The sequence below is a fragment of the Scyliorhinus canicula genome, chromosome 1 (assembly GCF_902713615.1).
Source record: "Scyliorhinus canicula chromosome 1, sScyCan1.1, whole genome shotgun sequence".
NCBI lineage: Eukaryota > Metazoa > Chordata > Chondrichthyes > Carcharhiniformes > Scyliorhinidae > Scyliorhinus > Scyliorhinus canicula.
The window spans coordinates 291,904,692-291,920,262 of NC_052146.1; the positions used below are offsets into that span (position 1 = coordinate 291,904,692).

A 15,571-nucleotide genomic window follows, 5' to 3' on the forward strand; every position below is an offset into this window, starting at 1 on the left:
ACTCCCCAAAGTCTGCCCACCATCTACAAAGCTCAAGTCAGGAGTATAATGGAATACTCTCCAACACTATTAAAGACACTTGACACCATCCAGGACAAAATAGTCCACTTGATTGGCACCCCATCCACAAACATTCACTCCCTTCACCAATGATGTACAGTAGCAGCAGCGTGTACCATCAACAGGATGCACTGCAGTAACTCACCAAAGCTTCCAAGGCCACACCTTCCAAACACACGACAATTACCATCTAGAAGGAGAAGGGCAGTTGACCTCACCATCTGGAGGTTCCCCTCCAAACCACACACCATCCTGACTTGAAAATAAATATATCAGAATTCCTTCAGTGTTTCTGGGTCAAATTCCTGGATTTCCTTCCCCAACAGCACTGTAGCTGAACCTACACCACATGGATTTCAGCAATTCAAGAAGGCAGCTCACCACCACCTTCTCAAGGACAGTTAGGGATGGGCAATAAAAATGCAGGCCCAGTCAGTGACACCCATATACCCTGAATGAATAAAAAAAAGTTGTGGTCAGGGTGATAGCGGAAATTCACTCATATCATGGCAAGTTTTGCTGATCACCCTATCTCATCACAATATTTATTATCTTTCTAGTGAGGGTTCAAATTCACACTTATTGGTTCTTTCAAAACCAGCTGGTTTCAATTCTCCTTCACAGGTGGGCTAGCAAGGAAGTTTTCAGCCAATTATGTGCTACTGACATGTAGTCATCGTTGTGATGCCAGAAACACAGCACAGCAAGGGGCCACAAACACAAATGAGGTCTATTGGCTATTGCTTCGTACAAAAGTGCAGCCGAGTTCAGATATTTGTATGTGATTCCTGGTACCGTGTGTACCACTATGCATTCAAAATTATCCAGATTTAGAATGTCAACAAATGTTAATCTGAGCAGTTTAAAGTACATATGAATAATGAATTACAATACTGTATGGTATACAGTATGATACAGTATGGAATACAGTAGTTACATCATAAAAGTTAGATATAGCAAGAATGTCAAAAGTTAATCCATTGTGGGATATTCTACATATTTCAAGTAATATTTAGGCATTTGAATTCTTTCACACAATTTTATGCTTAATCCAATTAATTATCGAGCAGTAATCAGAATAATGTGGGTTCCGTAGGTTTTCTTAACACAACTTCACAATCACAATTTCGGTAGCAAAAATAGAAAGGCAGATTATTATTTGTATGGGTGTAAATTGAGAGAGGTGGATACTCAGCGAATCCTTGATGTCCTCATGCATCAGTCGCTGAAAGTAAGCGCACAAGTACAGCAGACAGTAAAGGTGGCAAATAGTATGTTAGCCTTCATAGCGAGAGGATTTAAGTATAGGGATAGACTTGTTTTACTTCAGTTGTATAGGACATTGGTAAGGCCTCACCTGGAGTAGTGTGCACAGTTTTGGTGTCCTTCTCTGAGGAAGGATGTTCTTGCTATGAGAGGGATGCAGCAAAGACTGATTCCTGGGATGGCAAAATTTTAATATGAGGAGCGACTAAGTCAGTTAGGATAATATTCGTTGGAGTTTAGAACAGTGAGAGGGGATCTTATAAAAACTTACAAAATTCTAACATCATGAGACAGGGTAGATTCAGAAAGAATGTTCCTGATGGTGGGGGAGTTCAGAACTAGGAGTCATAGTTTGAGGATAAGGGGTAAACCTTTTAGGACTGAGGTGAGAAACATTTCTTTACCCAAAGAATGGTGAATCTGTGGAATTCGCTACCACAGAAAGTAGCTGAGGTGAAGACATTGTTTGATTTCAAGAAGGAATTAGATATAGTTCTTGGGGCTAAAGGGATCAAGGGATATGGGGGAAGGCGGATATTGAATTTGATGATCAACCATGATCATAATGAATCGCGTAGCAGGCCCAAAGGGTTCTCCTCTGCTTGTATGTTTCTATGTAACTGTAAAATACAGTTAATCCAGCCACAATTAAAGAATGCTCAGCTCATAAAATATAGTTATTACTGTATATATAATTAACATTTTACAAACATAAAACCAAGTGCATTTGCCTCAAGAACATTAATAAACTGGTACGTTTCAGATAATTTATTTTGATACAAAGCCTGTGTAATAAAAATGAACTAATTTCACCAACAAAAGCTAATCTGTAACTACAAATATGGCAACTATGGTAGATTTGGGCTAAATCTACATTTTCAAATACAGTTTCCATTAATTACAAATTTTCCAATATGTGATTTTTTTTTCAGTACAGATGCTGGCAAACTCATGGGGCAGATTTTTTTTTTTAAATTTTAGAGTACCCAATTATTTTTTCCATTAAGGGGCAATATAGCGTGGCCAATTCACCTGTCCTGCACATCTTTTGGGTTGTGGGGAAGAATGTGAAAACTCCTTACAGACAGTGACCCAGGGCCGGGATTCGAACCCGGGTCCTCAGCACCGTAGGCAGCAATGCTAACCACTGTGCTACCGTGCTGCCCATGGGCAAATTTTACCGTCCTCTGTTGGTGGGTTTGTCAGCAGTGGGGCCCATTAAATTCCCCGGGAGACCTTCCCACCACCTGCCCTAATCTGCTTTCAATTTTATGTGCGGTGTGTGAGGCCTAAGGCAGCCTGCCTGCCCTTGCCCCATTTGAGGCTCTCAAGTGGCCATATAAAGAGCTGCTTCCTACCTGGACGTAATTCTGAGGCTGGAAGGAGGGGTTCAGGGGTTGGGGAGGCCCGGCAGGTCACTCTTCACGAGCCTCCCTCAAGGGCGCACTTTCCAAATTGTGCGCCCCCTCCCAAAATCTTCCTGCCCCACCCCCCACATCCCACCGATGATGCCTTCCCCCTGGACCTCTTCATCAAGACCCCCACACCCTGGGCTTCGCCTTCCCATCCTGCCATAAGACGCCCCCTCACTTACTTGGTCCTGGGCTACAGGACTTCGAATCTAGGCACTGTTTGTAGTCCCAGTTCTGGCCACTGCTGCTGCTGGGATTACTGAGCTGCCAGCTACCGGATTGGTCAATAGCTCTCGGAGGTGGGACCTCTGCCCGAGTGAGGGGCCGAAGTCCTGTTTTCTGCCAATTAACATTCCTTCAAGTATGGAGGAATGGCTGTATGGTTGCTGCAATCACTGGGAATACAAACCTATTGACCTTAGGGTGGGAGGGCAGGAAATCCACCATTGAAAAATTCCTGCCCATAGAAACAAAATAACATTTTTTTGTAAGTCCAGGTTCCATGCTCCTACTCTTTCTGCAAGCTGCTTTAGCAGCTTATATCCCATTTGCTATGTTCTTCTCACCACTGTAGAATAAAGCCAAAGTGGCAAATTGAATGTAGTATAAACATTACCCCAGCATAGTAAAATGGAGCTGGAAATGAAGTTCTAAAAGCCTCAATTTTCAGTTGGCTGATGTTTAAGAGTTAATATCTTTACAGAAAGGCTACATGTTTAGGTGGAACCACATTTGCAATATAATGTTGTGAGCTGAACAATACTGTTACACACAATGCAGGAAGAACTATTAACTTATTTTATATTGTTACTTACATTTTTCGGGGGGCGTTATTGTAATGGTCTGAGCTGTGAACTCTTCATCAAAATACCTCGTATCTGTCTCAGATGAAACCTGAGGCTTGAAAGGAGGCAAAAGCTGTAATAGAGGAAAGAGCAAATAAAATGGATATAAATGGCTGAGAGGACCAAGCACTGCTCTACTACTCAAATGATCATAATTACTCAAATCATAAAATATTAATTATAAAATGTTAAGATCTTGGTTAGAGGCCAGTAAATTAAATAAATCCCAAACCTCAGTTATTGATTGAAATAATGAAGCCACAGGGTTCAACAGTTTAAAAACAGGAACTTTTACAAGTCAAACAAAGCAATCACTAAATACCATCTTATGTAAAAACCTATATTTTAAAACCTAAAAGCAACACAAGTTAAATATGAAGTAATAGGCAAATTGTGGGTGCTTAGAAACTATAAACTACACATTAAATGGCAAATACAATGAAGAAAGATCTTCTGAATTGGCTCAGCAGTTTACTCAGTCACAAAGTCCTTCAAACTTCAGTCTTCCTTATGAAGAATTGCAGCTTCTCTCCTTCTCGGAGCTAACCTAATTCCCAGCCTACAGTAGTTCACACCCAACTCAGTTTCAAGGATACGGTCTTCACCAAAAATGACATACATAGAAGATAGGAACAGGAGGAGGCCTTGGAGCAAGAGGAGGCCTTTTGGTCCTTCGAGCCTACTCTGCCATTTATGACGATCATGGCTGATCATCCAACTCAATAGCCTAATCCTGCTTTCCGCCATAGCCTTTGATCCCATTCGCCCCGAGTGCTATATCTAACCGCCTTTTGAATATATTCACTGTTTTAGCATCAACTACTTCCTGTAGCAATGAATTCCACAGGCTCATCACTCTTTGGGTGAAGAAATGTCTCCTCATCTCTGTCCAAAATCTTCAGACTGTGACCCCTGGTTCTGGACACACCCATCATTGGTAACATCTCCCCTGCATCTACCCTGTCTAGTCCTATTAGAATTTTATAAGTCTCTATGAGATTTCCCCCCGCCCCTCATTCTTCTGAATTCCAGCAAAAACAATTATAAGCTATCAATCTCTCCTCATGACAGTCCCGCCATCCCTGGAATCAGAAAGAATGTTCCCAATGGTGGGGGAATTCCTGGTAAACCTTCGCTGCACTCACTCGAGAGCAAGAACATCCTCCCTCAGGAAAGCAGACCAAAACTGAACACAATATTCTAGTGGTGGCCTCACAAAGGCCCTGTATAATTGCAACACATTTCTGCTCCTGTACTCGAAACCTCTCGCAATGAAGACCAACATACCATTAACCTCCTTTGCTGCCTGCTGAACCTGCATGCTTACCTTCAGCGACTGCTGCACAAGGACACCCAGCTCCCGCAGCACACTCCCCTCTCCCAATTTACAACCGTTCAGGTAGTAATCTGCCTTCCAGTTTTTGCTTCCAAAGTGAATAATCTCTCACTTATCCAAATTAGACTGCATCTACCATTGATTTGCCCACTCGCCCAATCTGTCCAGGTCATGCTGTAGGATCTCTGCATCCTTGTCACAATTCACCCTCCCACCCAACTTGGTATCATCTGCAAACTTTGAGATGTTACATTTTGTTCCCTTATCCAAATCATTAATATATATCGTGAATAGCTGGGGTCACAGGACCGATCCCTGTGGTACCCCACTAGTTACTGCCTACCAATTTGAATAGGACCCATTAATCCCTCCCCTTTGTTTCCTCTCTGCCAACCAGTTTTCTATCCACCTCAATACACTTCCCCCAATCCCATGCGCTTTAATCTTGCACAATAATCTCTTATGCAGGACTTTGTTAAATGCCTTCTGGAAGTTCAAATATACCACATCGACTGGCTCCCCCTAGTCAACTCTACTAGTGACATCTTCAGAGAATTCCAACAGATTTGCCAAGCGGGATTCCCCTTCATAAATTCATGCTGACTTTGCCACTGCTTTCTAAATGTTCTGCTATAAAGTCCCTGATAATGGATTCAAGAATTTTCCCCGATGTTAGGTTTACTGGTCTATAATTCCCGGTTTTCTCTCTGCCTCCCTTTTTGAATATTGGAGTGATATTAGCTACCCTCCAATCTGCAGGGACAGTTCCAGAGTCTATAGAATCCCGGAAGATGACCACCAATGCATCCACTATTTCCAGAGCCACCCCCTTAAGAACTCTGGGATGCAGATTATCAAGCCATGGGATTTATTTGCCTTCAATCCCATCAATATCCCCATCACCAATTTTCTACTAATACTGATCTCCCTCAGTTCTTCGCTCTCAATAAACTTTTCATTCATCTGCAGAATCTCCTCAACTTGGTCTGGATGGCAGACCCAATATTATCTTCAGGGAACAGAAACACCTGCAGCAATTACATCTTTGCTTATTCTCAGCTTTTTGATTGAGCCTCCATCTTCAACTTGTACTGAACCACTGAACTCCAACTTGCATTGAGCTCTGATGGCTCTGTCTCCTTTATAGAGTTTCATTGAGACAAAAATATACAAGCTTCCATCACAGAACCACATCTGACCAGCTACCACACAAGTGATAAAGAGTCATCGGACTCGAAACGTTAGCTCTTTTCTCTCCCTACAGATGCTGCCAGACTTGCTGAGATTTTCCAGCATTTTCCCTTTCGTTTCAGATTCCAGCATCCGCAGTAATTTGCTTTTCTCCAATGAATATACTGTACTATCTATTGCAATGGCTATGCAATTTTGATCAATTCACCATAAGAAAAAAAAAGGTCTTTATATATTTTTTATGACTTCTGGATGCCACAATTACGAGCCCAGTTGATGTTATAGAGTACCCAATTATTTTTTCCAATTAAGGGGCAATTTAGTGTGGCCAATCCGCCTACCCTACACATCTTTGGATTCTGGGGGTGAAACCCACGCAGACACGGGGAGAATGTGCAAACTCCACACGGACAGTGACCCAGGGCCGGGATTCGAACCCAGGTCCTCAGCGCCGTAGGCAGCAATGCTAACCACTGTGCCACCGTGCTGCCCCCCAGTTGATGTTATAACTGGACGGGAAGATCCCAGGCTGGAGCCCTGGTTCAAAAGACTAACATTACCTTTTTTGTATAAAATGTGGTGGAAGAGTCAGGACCACTAATTAGTTTTAACACCAAGAATATTTATTAGACATGAAAAAATAGGATTATAATACTCCTTTACTCCCACTTTAATATAATTGCACACAGGTTTTAGGATTAACACGGATTTAAAAGTACATCTTAAATTACACTGCTCACATTAACACACAGTCATTTTTAAGCACACAAGAGGACTGTGGGAAGACACACTCCTTTCTGAACCCCAGTAAATATCTGGGATTTCTCTTCAAAACCCCCTCCCCGCAGATGTTTCTTATACCGTGAACTATCTTGTCTCACTTCCAAATGAGCGATTTCAAATTCCATTTTCAAAAGTCACACTTTCAAATATTCTTTTAAATTATGTCCATCCGCTACTTCTATCAAAAGTTTCACTTTCAGGTCTTATACCTCTCCTCCAGGTTTCCTTTTTCTTAGAGGCTTTTACATTAATTCTGAGGTCCAGCCACTGATTTCTGCAATTATTTCAAATAATGTCTCTCAAACTGTAGTAATATGTGAGGTGCTGAAGGGGGTGGAGTTGGAGGCGGTCCGGGTGCATGGTGAGGTGCTGAAGCGGGTGGATACGTTCGAGAGCATGGTGGGGTGCTGAAGGGTGTGGAGGAAGCTCTGTCGCGACACAGTGATCAGCTCGCCTCACTGGAAGTGGAATTGCTGAAGGTGGAAGACAGAAATAAAGGCCTGAAAGCCAAAGTTGAGGACCTTGAGAACAGGTCACAATGGCAGAACCTTTGGATTGTGGGACTGCCTGAGGGTGTGGAGGGCCCAACACCAATGGAACGTTTTGCGAAGATGTTCACGAAGCTGTTAGAGCTGGAGGAGGATGCCCCCATTTTGAGCTGGATAGGGCCCATCGGTCGCTCTGGCCAAAATCACAGATGAACTAGCCACCAAGAGCTGTGATTGTCTGCTTTCATAGCTAACAGATGAAGGAGCAGGTATTGAGGTGGGCCTAGCAGGATTGGGAGCGGAGGTGAAAAATGTCACGGTGGAGCTGGCGAGAAGGTGTGTGGCCTTTAACAGGGCAAAGGCAGTGCTTTCAAGAGTGGAATGCGTTTCGGGGTGGTAAACCCTGCAAGGCCGAGGATCACGCACATCTCAAGGTACTATTATTTTGAGACAGAAGAGGCGTTTGTGAAGGATTGGGACTGAACTGAGATAGACAATGGGACTTTGGTGTCTGTGGTTGGGATGAGGGGGATATGTTTTGTTGTTGGGGCCCGTTAATTTCTTTGTACAAAAGTTATTAAAGTTTTTGTTTGGGGTGTGTTTTCGTGGTGGGGGTTGCCTTTCTCCTCTCCGTGGGTTGTTTTGGGTTAGAGATGGTATGTAGGTTGTGGGGGTAACGAGGATGAGCTAAGGGAGTTTCGCTACTGGAGGTGGATGATTTGGGTGTGGGTTGTTTACTTTTAGTGTCTTTGTTATGGGTGAGGGGTGGGGAAAGAGAGGCAGCCACTGTTTTGGGGCCACCTCAATAGCCAAACTGGAGTTGGCTAGTGAACAGGAGCGAGGTTGGGGAGGGGTTGCGGTTGGTCGAACCTGGACAGTCAGATTTCAGCTTGCCTAGAAGGTGCGAATGGGGGTTGATTGGATTGGATTGGATTTGTTTATTGTCACGTGTACCGAGGTACAGTGAAAAGTATTTTTCTGCGAGCAGCTCAACAGATCATTCAGTACATGGAAGAAAAGGGAATTAAACAAAATTCAAGAAAATACATGAGAATACATAATAGGGCAACACAAGGTATACAATGTAACTACATAAGCATTGGCATCGGTTGAAGCATACAGGGTGTAGTGTTAATGAGGTCAGTCAATAAGAGGGTCATTTAGGAGTCTGGTGACAGTGGGGAAGAAGCTGTTTTTGAGTCTGTTCGTTCGTGTTCTCAGACTTCTGAATCTCCTGCCCGATGGGGGAGGAGGGGCTGAAGAGAGGTGCTGTTTAGAGAGAAAGTGGTTTGGGGGCAGGGAGCTGGCCGACGGTAACTGGGAGCAGTTCTTAGTCCCATTCGTGGGGTGGGCCATGCAGCCACCTGAGTAGGCTCTAGTCTTAAGATTCAGGTGGGGGATCGGATTAGCCCTCGTAATGGGCGTGACTGATAAACAGGGGCAGGGCGGTGAGAGGTCCCCGGTTCGGAAAAGTAATGTGGAATGTGCGGGGACTGGGAGGTACGATAAAGCAAGCAAGAGTTCTTGTCCACTTGAAGGGCTTTTGTTCCCGGTTTGTTTGGGGTGGGGTTGGGGTTGTATTTTTTAATGTTTAAAATGTTGACAACTTAATAAAAATAGTGCAACCAAAATCATGTCAAGAACCCCTCCTTTCCAACTTTAACGGCCGATTCTGACAGCCGTTACACCCAAAAGAAAAACTTGTAACTTGTCTGAATATATTACCCTCGCAGGATAAGTCCAGGCAACTGATAGGCAGATCACACAATAGCTCCAGAGTTCAGACGTAGAACATACAGTGCAGAAGGAGGCCATTCGGCCCATCGAGTCTGCACCGACCCACTTAAGCCCTCAGTTCCACCCTATCCCCGGAACCCAGTAACCCCTCCTAACCATTTTTGGTCATTTAGGGCAATTTATCATGGCCAATCCACCTAACCCGCACATCTTTGACGTTACAATGAGATTTGGAGTGGTTGGGAGGCAAAGCAGTTTAAAAGTGCTCAAGTACCAGAAACAGTTCCCACAAAGTTCCCTGATGCAAAAATGACCAAGAGGAGATTCAGTCCCATATCAACCACCTATCTTGTAGGTATCTCACAAACTTTATACATATCTCTGCATAATTCTTTCACAATTTGTTTTCCCTCTTCCTCCAGAGGCTTTGGCTAGGGACCTGCATCCTTCTCACTGAATACAATGTAAAAATTCTTCTTCTCAAACTCTTTTTGAAAGATTCTTCTGCCACAGAGACACTTCAATCAAATTACAAACCAGACAATAGCTTTGATCATTTATCAGTCTTTCAATTCCATTTCCAGTCTCATCTACTTGGCTGGTTTGTTGATTTTTTTTTTCTAGAAAATTGGAAGACTGAAGAAAAACTTTTATCCTCCTTTGCTGAACTGCTGCAAAGAAGTTTGAAACACCAGATTGAGAGCAAGCAGCCAACAAACAACCTTGAAAAATTGCAGGGCTTTCAGGTGTTCATATATTAAATCATTCAATTTTCATTTGCTTTCACAAAGCACAATTTGTTCCTGAGTAAAGCCAGGGTACATAGTGAGACGACAGTCAGCATAAATGGGCCAGTGCTGGATACGAACGCGAGGTGAGAAAAGGCAAGAGCTCCTGCAATATGTGTGGATGGAAGAAAACACTGAGGCTGGGAGGAAAGGATCTGGACGGCATGCGTCGTCTTCTTTTTGATGCCAAATTGATCTGGAATCATTCCACCGGTGAGCACTGGCATCTGGGTAGCTTCAGTACATTTAGGTGAAAAAAAAGTTGGGAGAAGAGGGTGCATGGGGAGGATTTGGGGGGAAATGGGAGTTCAGGTTAGGGACTGCAAGGCAAGTTGATGAGTCAGGTAAAGTGCTCTCATGAATGATATTAATAAGCTAGAATGGTTCTGTAGCCACCTGGGTTGGCCACTTCCCGACTTAAAATGGAGATTCGCTAAGAACTCAGGGAAAAATGGACAGGTACAGGGAAGCAAGCAGAATGCAAAATCTCCTGTATATTAGAACTTGCAGAAAACCAGACAGCACTGAAACTGACAACCATCTGCATATTGATGAGCGATCCCCGGGAACAATTAGCAACAGTTAAGATAATCAAAACCAAGCCAGACTCCTCGGCGCCAGTGGGAGCCAAAACAAAAGAAGCCAACAGACATTTAGGAACCGCCCAGCGATCAGGGAACAGCCCCAGTATTGGGGAAATCAAATCAGTTGATTGGGAACATGGTCCAATGAATTGGAACCAGGTACGGGGTCCGCCCAAAAAGGCGCGAAGCCCCTGGGGACTATAAAATAGAGTCCCCAAGTTCAATTCGTCCTTCTTGGCAGGGTCTCTCAGCAGCTCGAAACAACTATTGACCGTGACCTGCCTAGCAGCTGCACCAACAAGTGTCCAGTCAACGCACACTACGAGATAGGCGCTCCTAACCCTTAGTCCATACCAGCTGGAAGCCTGCAGACTCAGGATTGAATGAAAGGCCATTTGTTCCCCTGACCTAGTATTGGCCTGTTAGTGTTAGAAATAGTCTAGTTCTGTAGTATTTTATGCATGAGTAGCGATTAACTGTGTATATAATAAATGTGTTTTGATTTGAACCTTACTAACTGGTGTATTGAGTTATTGATCAGCACTTGAACTTGAACTTCGTGGTGGTATAAAGATACCTGGCGACTCTAAAGCAAGGTGATTAAACAGAGCAAATTAAGTGTAAAGCACACTTAGCAAAATGAGCAACATTTCATTCAGAAATAATGGATATAAGTGTATATATTTACACCCAGACACATGCTCAGTACAAGCATGAGGATACTGCTATTACAGACGGTAAGATAATACTTTGTGAAAATGGCCACAAAGCTAGTTGAGGTGGCTGCAACTTAACATGTGACTATGGGCATTTAAACTATGGACAGCATTCTATACATGGGTCAATATTTAGTTAAACATGAACCTGAATAAGGGTACTTCACAGCTACCTGTGAAATTTAACATCTCATGTTTAAGGATGAATCAGTGTTTGAGGAATATGGGATCACTAGAATGTTGGTCTCCGAGTGTCATATTGAACAAAGGAGAATATGAGAGTTCAAAGTGGGGCAGAGATGAATGGCCATTGTCACCTGCTATTTTACTAGAAGTATTAACCATGCAGTCATATGACTGAAACTAACTTTTAGGAATCATTTGAAATATCCTGAATAAAGTAAATCCAGCAGAAAAACATCTAAACCATCAGAGCTGAAAGTCTTCCAATGCAGCCAAAGTACTGTGCTTGTTCCCAGCTTCCAAGTCTACCCGAGAACCAACCTCTGTCTACAAGAGGCTTTGCAGCTTCATGAGAATCCATTATTTCTATAAGACCTTCACTCCACCAAAAGGGTCAACCGAACCAAGAAGAGCCTGCATCTTTTGAATTACATGGAAGTATGGGGAGGCCAAAGATCCCCGTTGACATCACCATTGCAACGCCTCTCCAAATCAGTTGACTTGCCAACCAAACAGCACAACCTCTCACCTGTTGTGTAAATTATTGCCATCTTTTGAAATTTGACAGTCCTTCATTTGTCCTGATGAGTGCAAGATGGAAAGCTTCAGCAACCTATCTCTCCTTTCAGCAAGTATTCAAGTTCTGTACAACCAAGTGATAACTTCGAAATAAGGCAACAATTCTGTAAGCCTAGATTCTTCAAGCTGTGCCTTCAGCAAGTTCATCTTCCCACTGGCCTCACAGGATCAAAATAATCGTCTTCATTGAAATTTTCCCCATTTCGCTTCTCGAAGGCACATTTGGGGTATGTTTCAAGTGTGACAATTGTCTTCTGTTAACTCTCTTAAGTGACTATTTCACGCAAGTGTTTGCTGGTTATTCAGTAATAGGGAATATCAGAGCCAATATAATCCAGTCTTTTCTTAGTCTCTCACCAATCTCTCGCAGCACGGTAGCATGGTGGTTAGCATAAATGCTTCACAGCTCCAGGGTCCCAGGTTCGGTTCCCGGCTGGGTCACTGTCTGTGCGGAGTCTGCACGTCCTCCCCGTGTGTGCGTGGGTTTCCCCCGGGTGCTCCAGTTTCTTCCCACAGTCCAAAGATGTGCGGGTTAGGTGGATTGGTCATGCTAAATTGCCCCTAGTGTCCTTAAAAGTAGGGGGGGGGGGGGGGGGGGGGGTTGTTGGGTTACGGGTATAGGGTGGATACGTGGGTTTGAGTAGGGTGATCATTGCTCGGCACAACATCGAGGGCCAAAGGGCCTGTTCTGTGCTGTACTGTTCTATGTTCTAATATTTCTAGCAAAAGTCATTGGATAGTAATCTTGCATGACTGAATTTTATTTTCTTCAGTCCAGGAGGCTTGAGGTCAGCTAAAATGCTCCAACTGCTGTCCTGGTTGAGATCAAACAATGCAGCCTAGACAAGACCTTTGGTCTGCATTCAAAAGGGAATCTCACATGGGCGGCACAGTTGCACAGTGGTTAGCTGTTGCTTCACAGCGCCAGGGACCCGGGATCAATTCCTGGTTTGGGTCACTGTCTGTGCAGAGTCTGCACGTTCTCACAGTGACTGCGTGTGTTTCCTTTGGGTGCTCCGGCCTCCTCCCACAAGTCCTGAAGACGTGCTGTTAGGTGAATTGAACATTCTGAATTCTCCGTCTGTGTACCCAGACAGGTGTTGGAGTGTGGCGACTCCGGGCTTTTCACAGTAACTTCATTAGTGTTAATGTAAGCCTACTTGTGACACTATAAAGATTATTAGTTGTGATTAATCTTCCCATCAACTTAGAAAGATAGTAACAGATTGTGAGATAATAATAGAAATACATTTTTTTACGTGATTGAACAAATTCAGAAACATAAAAAACTTAAATTGACATATTAGAAAAATTCAGTTTTCAGTCAAAATATTCCAGAATCAAAGATATTCCATTTTGTGATAGAAAGTAATCCACTGAAAGCAAGGAAAACAATATAATCATGATATTTAGGATTTCAAATTGATTAAGCATAATTTGAATCAAGCAACTTTCTTATTGAAAGAAATTTCAAGGTATTTCAAGTGGAGATTTACTTAAATCAATATATTATTTTTCTAACTGCTGACTGATGAAACCATTACCTAGTTGGCATGGCAAGAATGGATGAATGAAGTGCACCAACCTTTTTGTCATAAACATCTTGCCAGTTGATTCCAGTAAAAAAGCTGTGCTGCATGATGTCCTTTGCATCGTCTGGACCACCGCCAAGCCTGATGGTAAAACCAGAATGAATTAACAGTGCATATCCAATTTGTTAAAACAATTCCCCTTCACTCCTTCATGGTTTTGCTGTGGAGACTTTGGGTACTCATTGTCACAATATAACTAGATTGTGTTACTTGTTTGAAATTCATAGTTACCTGATGTGATGGAAAATTAAAACGGAACTGCAGCTATACCTGTGTTTTTTTTAATGTTGTTAAAAAAAATGTTTTTGCTAAGAATTTACTCATTTGTTTATTCTTTTCACAAGCTACAGACTAGGTGCTGCTGAGAGGTGAGGGTGCAGTAAATTTCCCAATCCACTATGAATACGCGTCTACTCTGGATGCTGAATATGTAAAACCGCAATCCCTGGACAAGATTTCCGACAATAAATATGTCCTCCCTCTCAAAAATTATTAATATTCATGACAAGCTGAAAAATTGTTTCTGGAACTTAAACTGAGTATTGTGGATGCAGCATTCTGACACAGTGGGCCATTAGGAACATGGCCAGAAAAGCGGTGGTCCCCTGCTGTATTGCCTGGAAGTTGGTTACATAATGGTGTTAGTCTGAGATGAGATCATCACCCAAACTAAGGAGACTGGAATTAAAAAACGGAAAAGACATGGATTAGCAATACTAGACAATTCATCCCTGGGACCTTCATTCAGTTCCATTTGAACCAATGAGCTGAGCTGTTAAGACCGTTCTCATACACTGCACTACAGTGCTGCTTCTGGTAAGAGGGACCAGTTGCTCTGGAGTTGTTGTTCTTCCGCAAAGTACACGAGGTCCTGCAAAGTACCAACAGCAAATACCTGCGTCTCACCACCTGGATTGTCTTTTTTGACCTGCTTGTGCTGTACAGCAATACATTCTAACAGTGCTGCCCAGTACAGACCTTTCCTTATATCAGGGCAAGTCCAGGAGCGGAGTGGTGGCTTCCTGGATAGATGTTTTGACAGTACCACCAGTAGAAACCCTCCCACAATGTAGCTAATTTATTAGCAAAGGAAGCCCAAGCAATTTCATGCCAATACCTAGCAGGTACATCCATACCAAAGGACTGTCGGTAATTTGACACTAATCGTTGGTCACACTGAGGAATCACAAGGAGAACAGGTGTAGGAAATAAACATGAGCTTAAAATGTTGGGAGGAAGCCCGAATTATAATTAGAGTCACAAATAGATAGTTGCAGATTGGTTATTCTGGGACCCAGGATATAACACAAAATAATCAAGTAATAATTCACAATAAATCACAGCATTCCATTAGCTGGACTGAAGATTCTTGTGATTTTCAATAATTCAAAAATAATATCAAGATGTATTTTGACGAGGCATCTCATCTGTGCAGTGCCAGATATGGATGTTGGAAATGAGAACTCAAATTTTCCCACCTCAAACAATTTGAAAAAACTAAAAGAGGCAAGAAGTGAATAATGACCAAAGTATGACCTGCTCAAAATGTATGAATAAAAAGTAGATTAATACAAAGCTTTCTACTGGGCGAACTTGGGGTTAGATTTTTTTCAAGAGTAGGAAGGACTCTGGAGCCAATTAAAACTGTTGGGCAGCCTCTTTGTGTCTGCCACAACCCCACAACTGTAAGATGCGCAGGGTAGGTGAATTGGGCGTGCTAACTTACCCTTTAATTGGAAAAAAATAATTGGGTACTCTAAATTTATTAAGTGAAAATATTGGACAGGACCAGATCCTGGGATTTCCACCCCCAATTTTTCCTGCCGCATGATAAGGGTGTGGGTAGGGGCTGGTTTAGCTCACTGAGCTAAATCGCTGGCTTTTAAAGCAGGCCAGCAGCACGGTTCGATTCCCGTACCAGCCTCCCCGGACAGGCGCCGGAATGTGGCGACTAGGGGCTTTTCACAGTAACTTCATTGAAGCCTACTCGTGACAATAAGCGATTTTCATT

At 42.9% G+C, this 15,571-nt stretch overlaps 1 protein-coding gene across 10 annotated transcripts in view; it reads right to left on the reverse strand.

Moving 5' to 3' along the window:
- Positions 1–15,571, reverse strand: part of akt3a (v-akt murine thymoma viral oncogene homolog 3a) — a 522,194-nt gene that overhangs the window by 24,057 nt on the left and 482,566 nt on the right. For all 10 annotated transcript variants that reach the window (XM_038815257.1, XM_038815276.1, XM_038815325.1 and 7 more), the window contains 2 exons: positions 13,554–13,641; positions 3,554–3,656 (listed from right to left, as the gene is read on the reverse strand). In XM_038815257.1, coding sequence (XP_038671185.1) covers positions 3,554–3,656; positions 13,554–13,641 — 191 coding nt within the window. The remainder of the gene's footprint in view (positions 1–3,553; positions 3,657–13,553; positions 13,642–15,571) is intronic.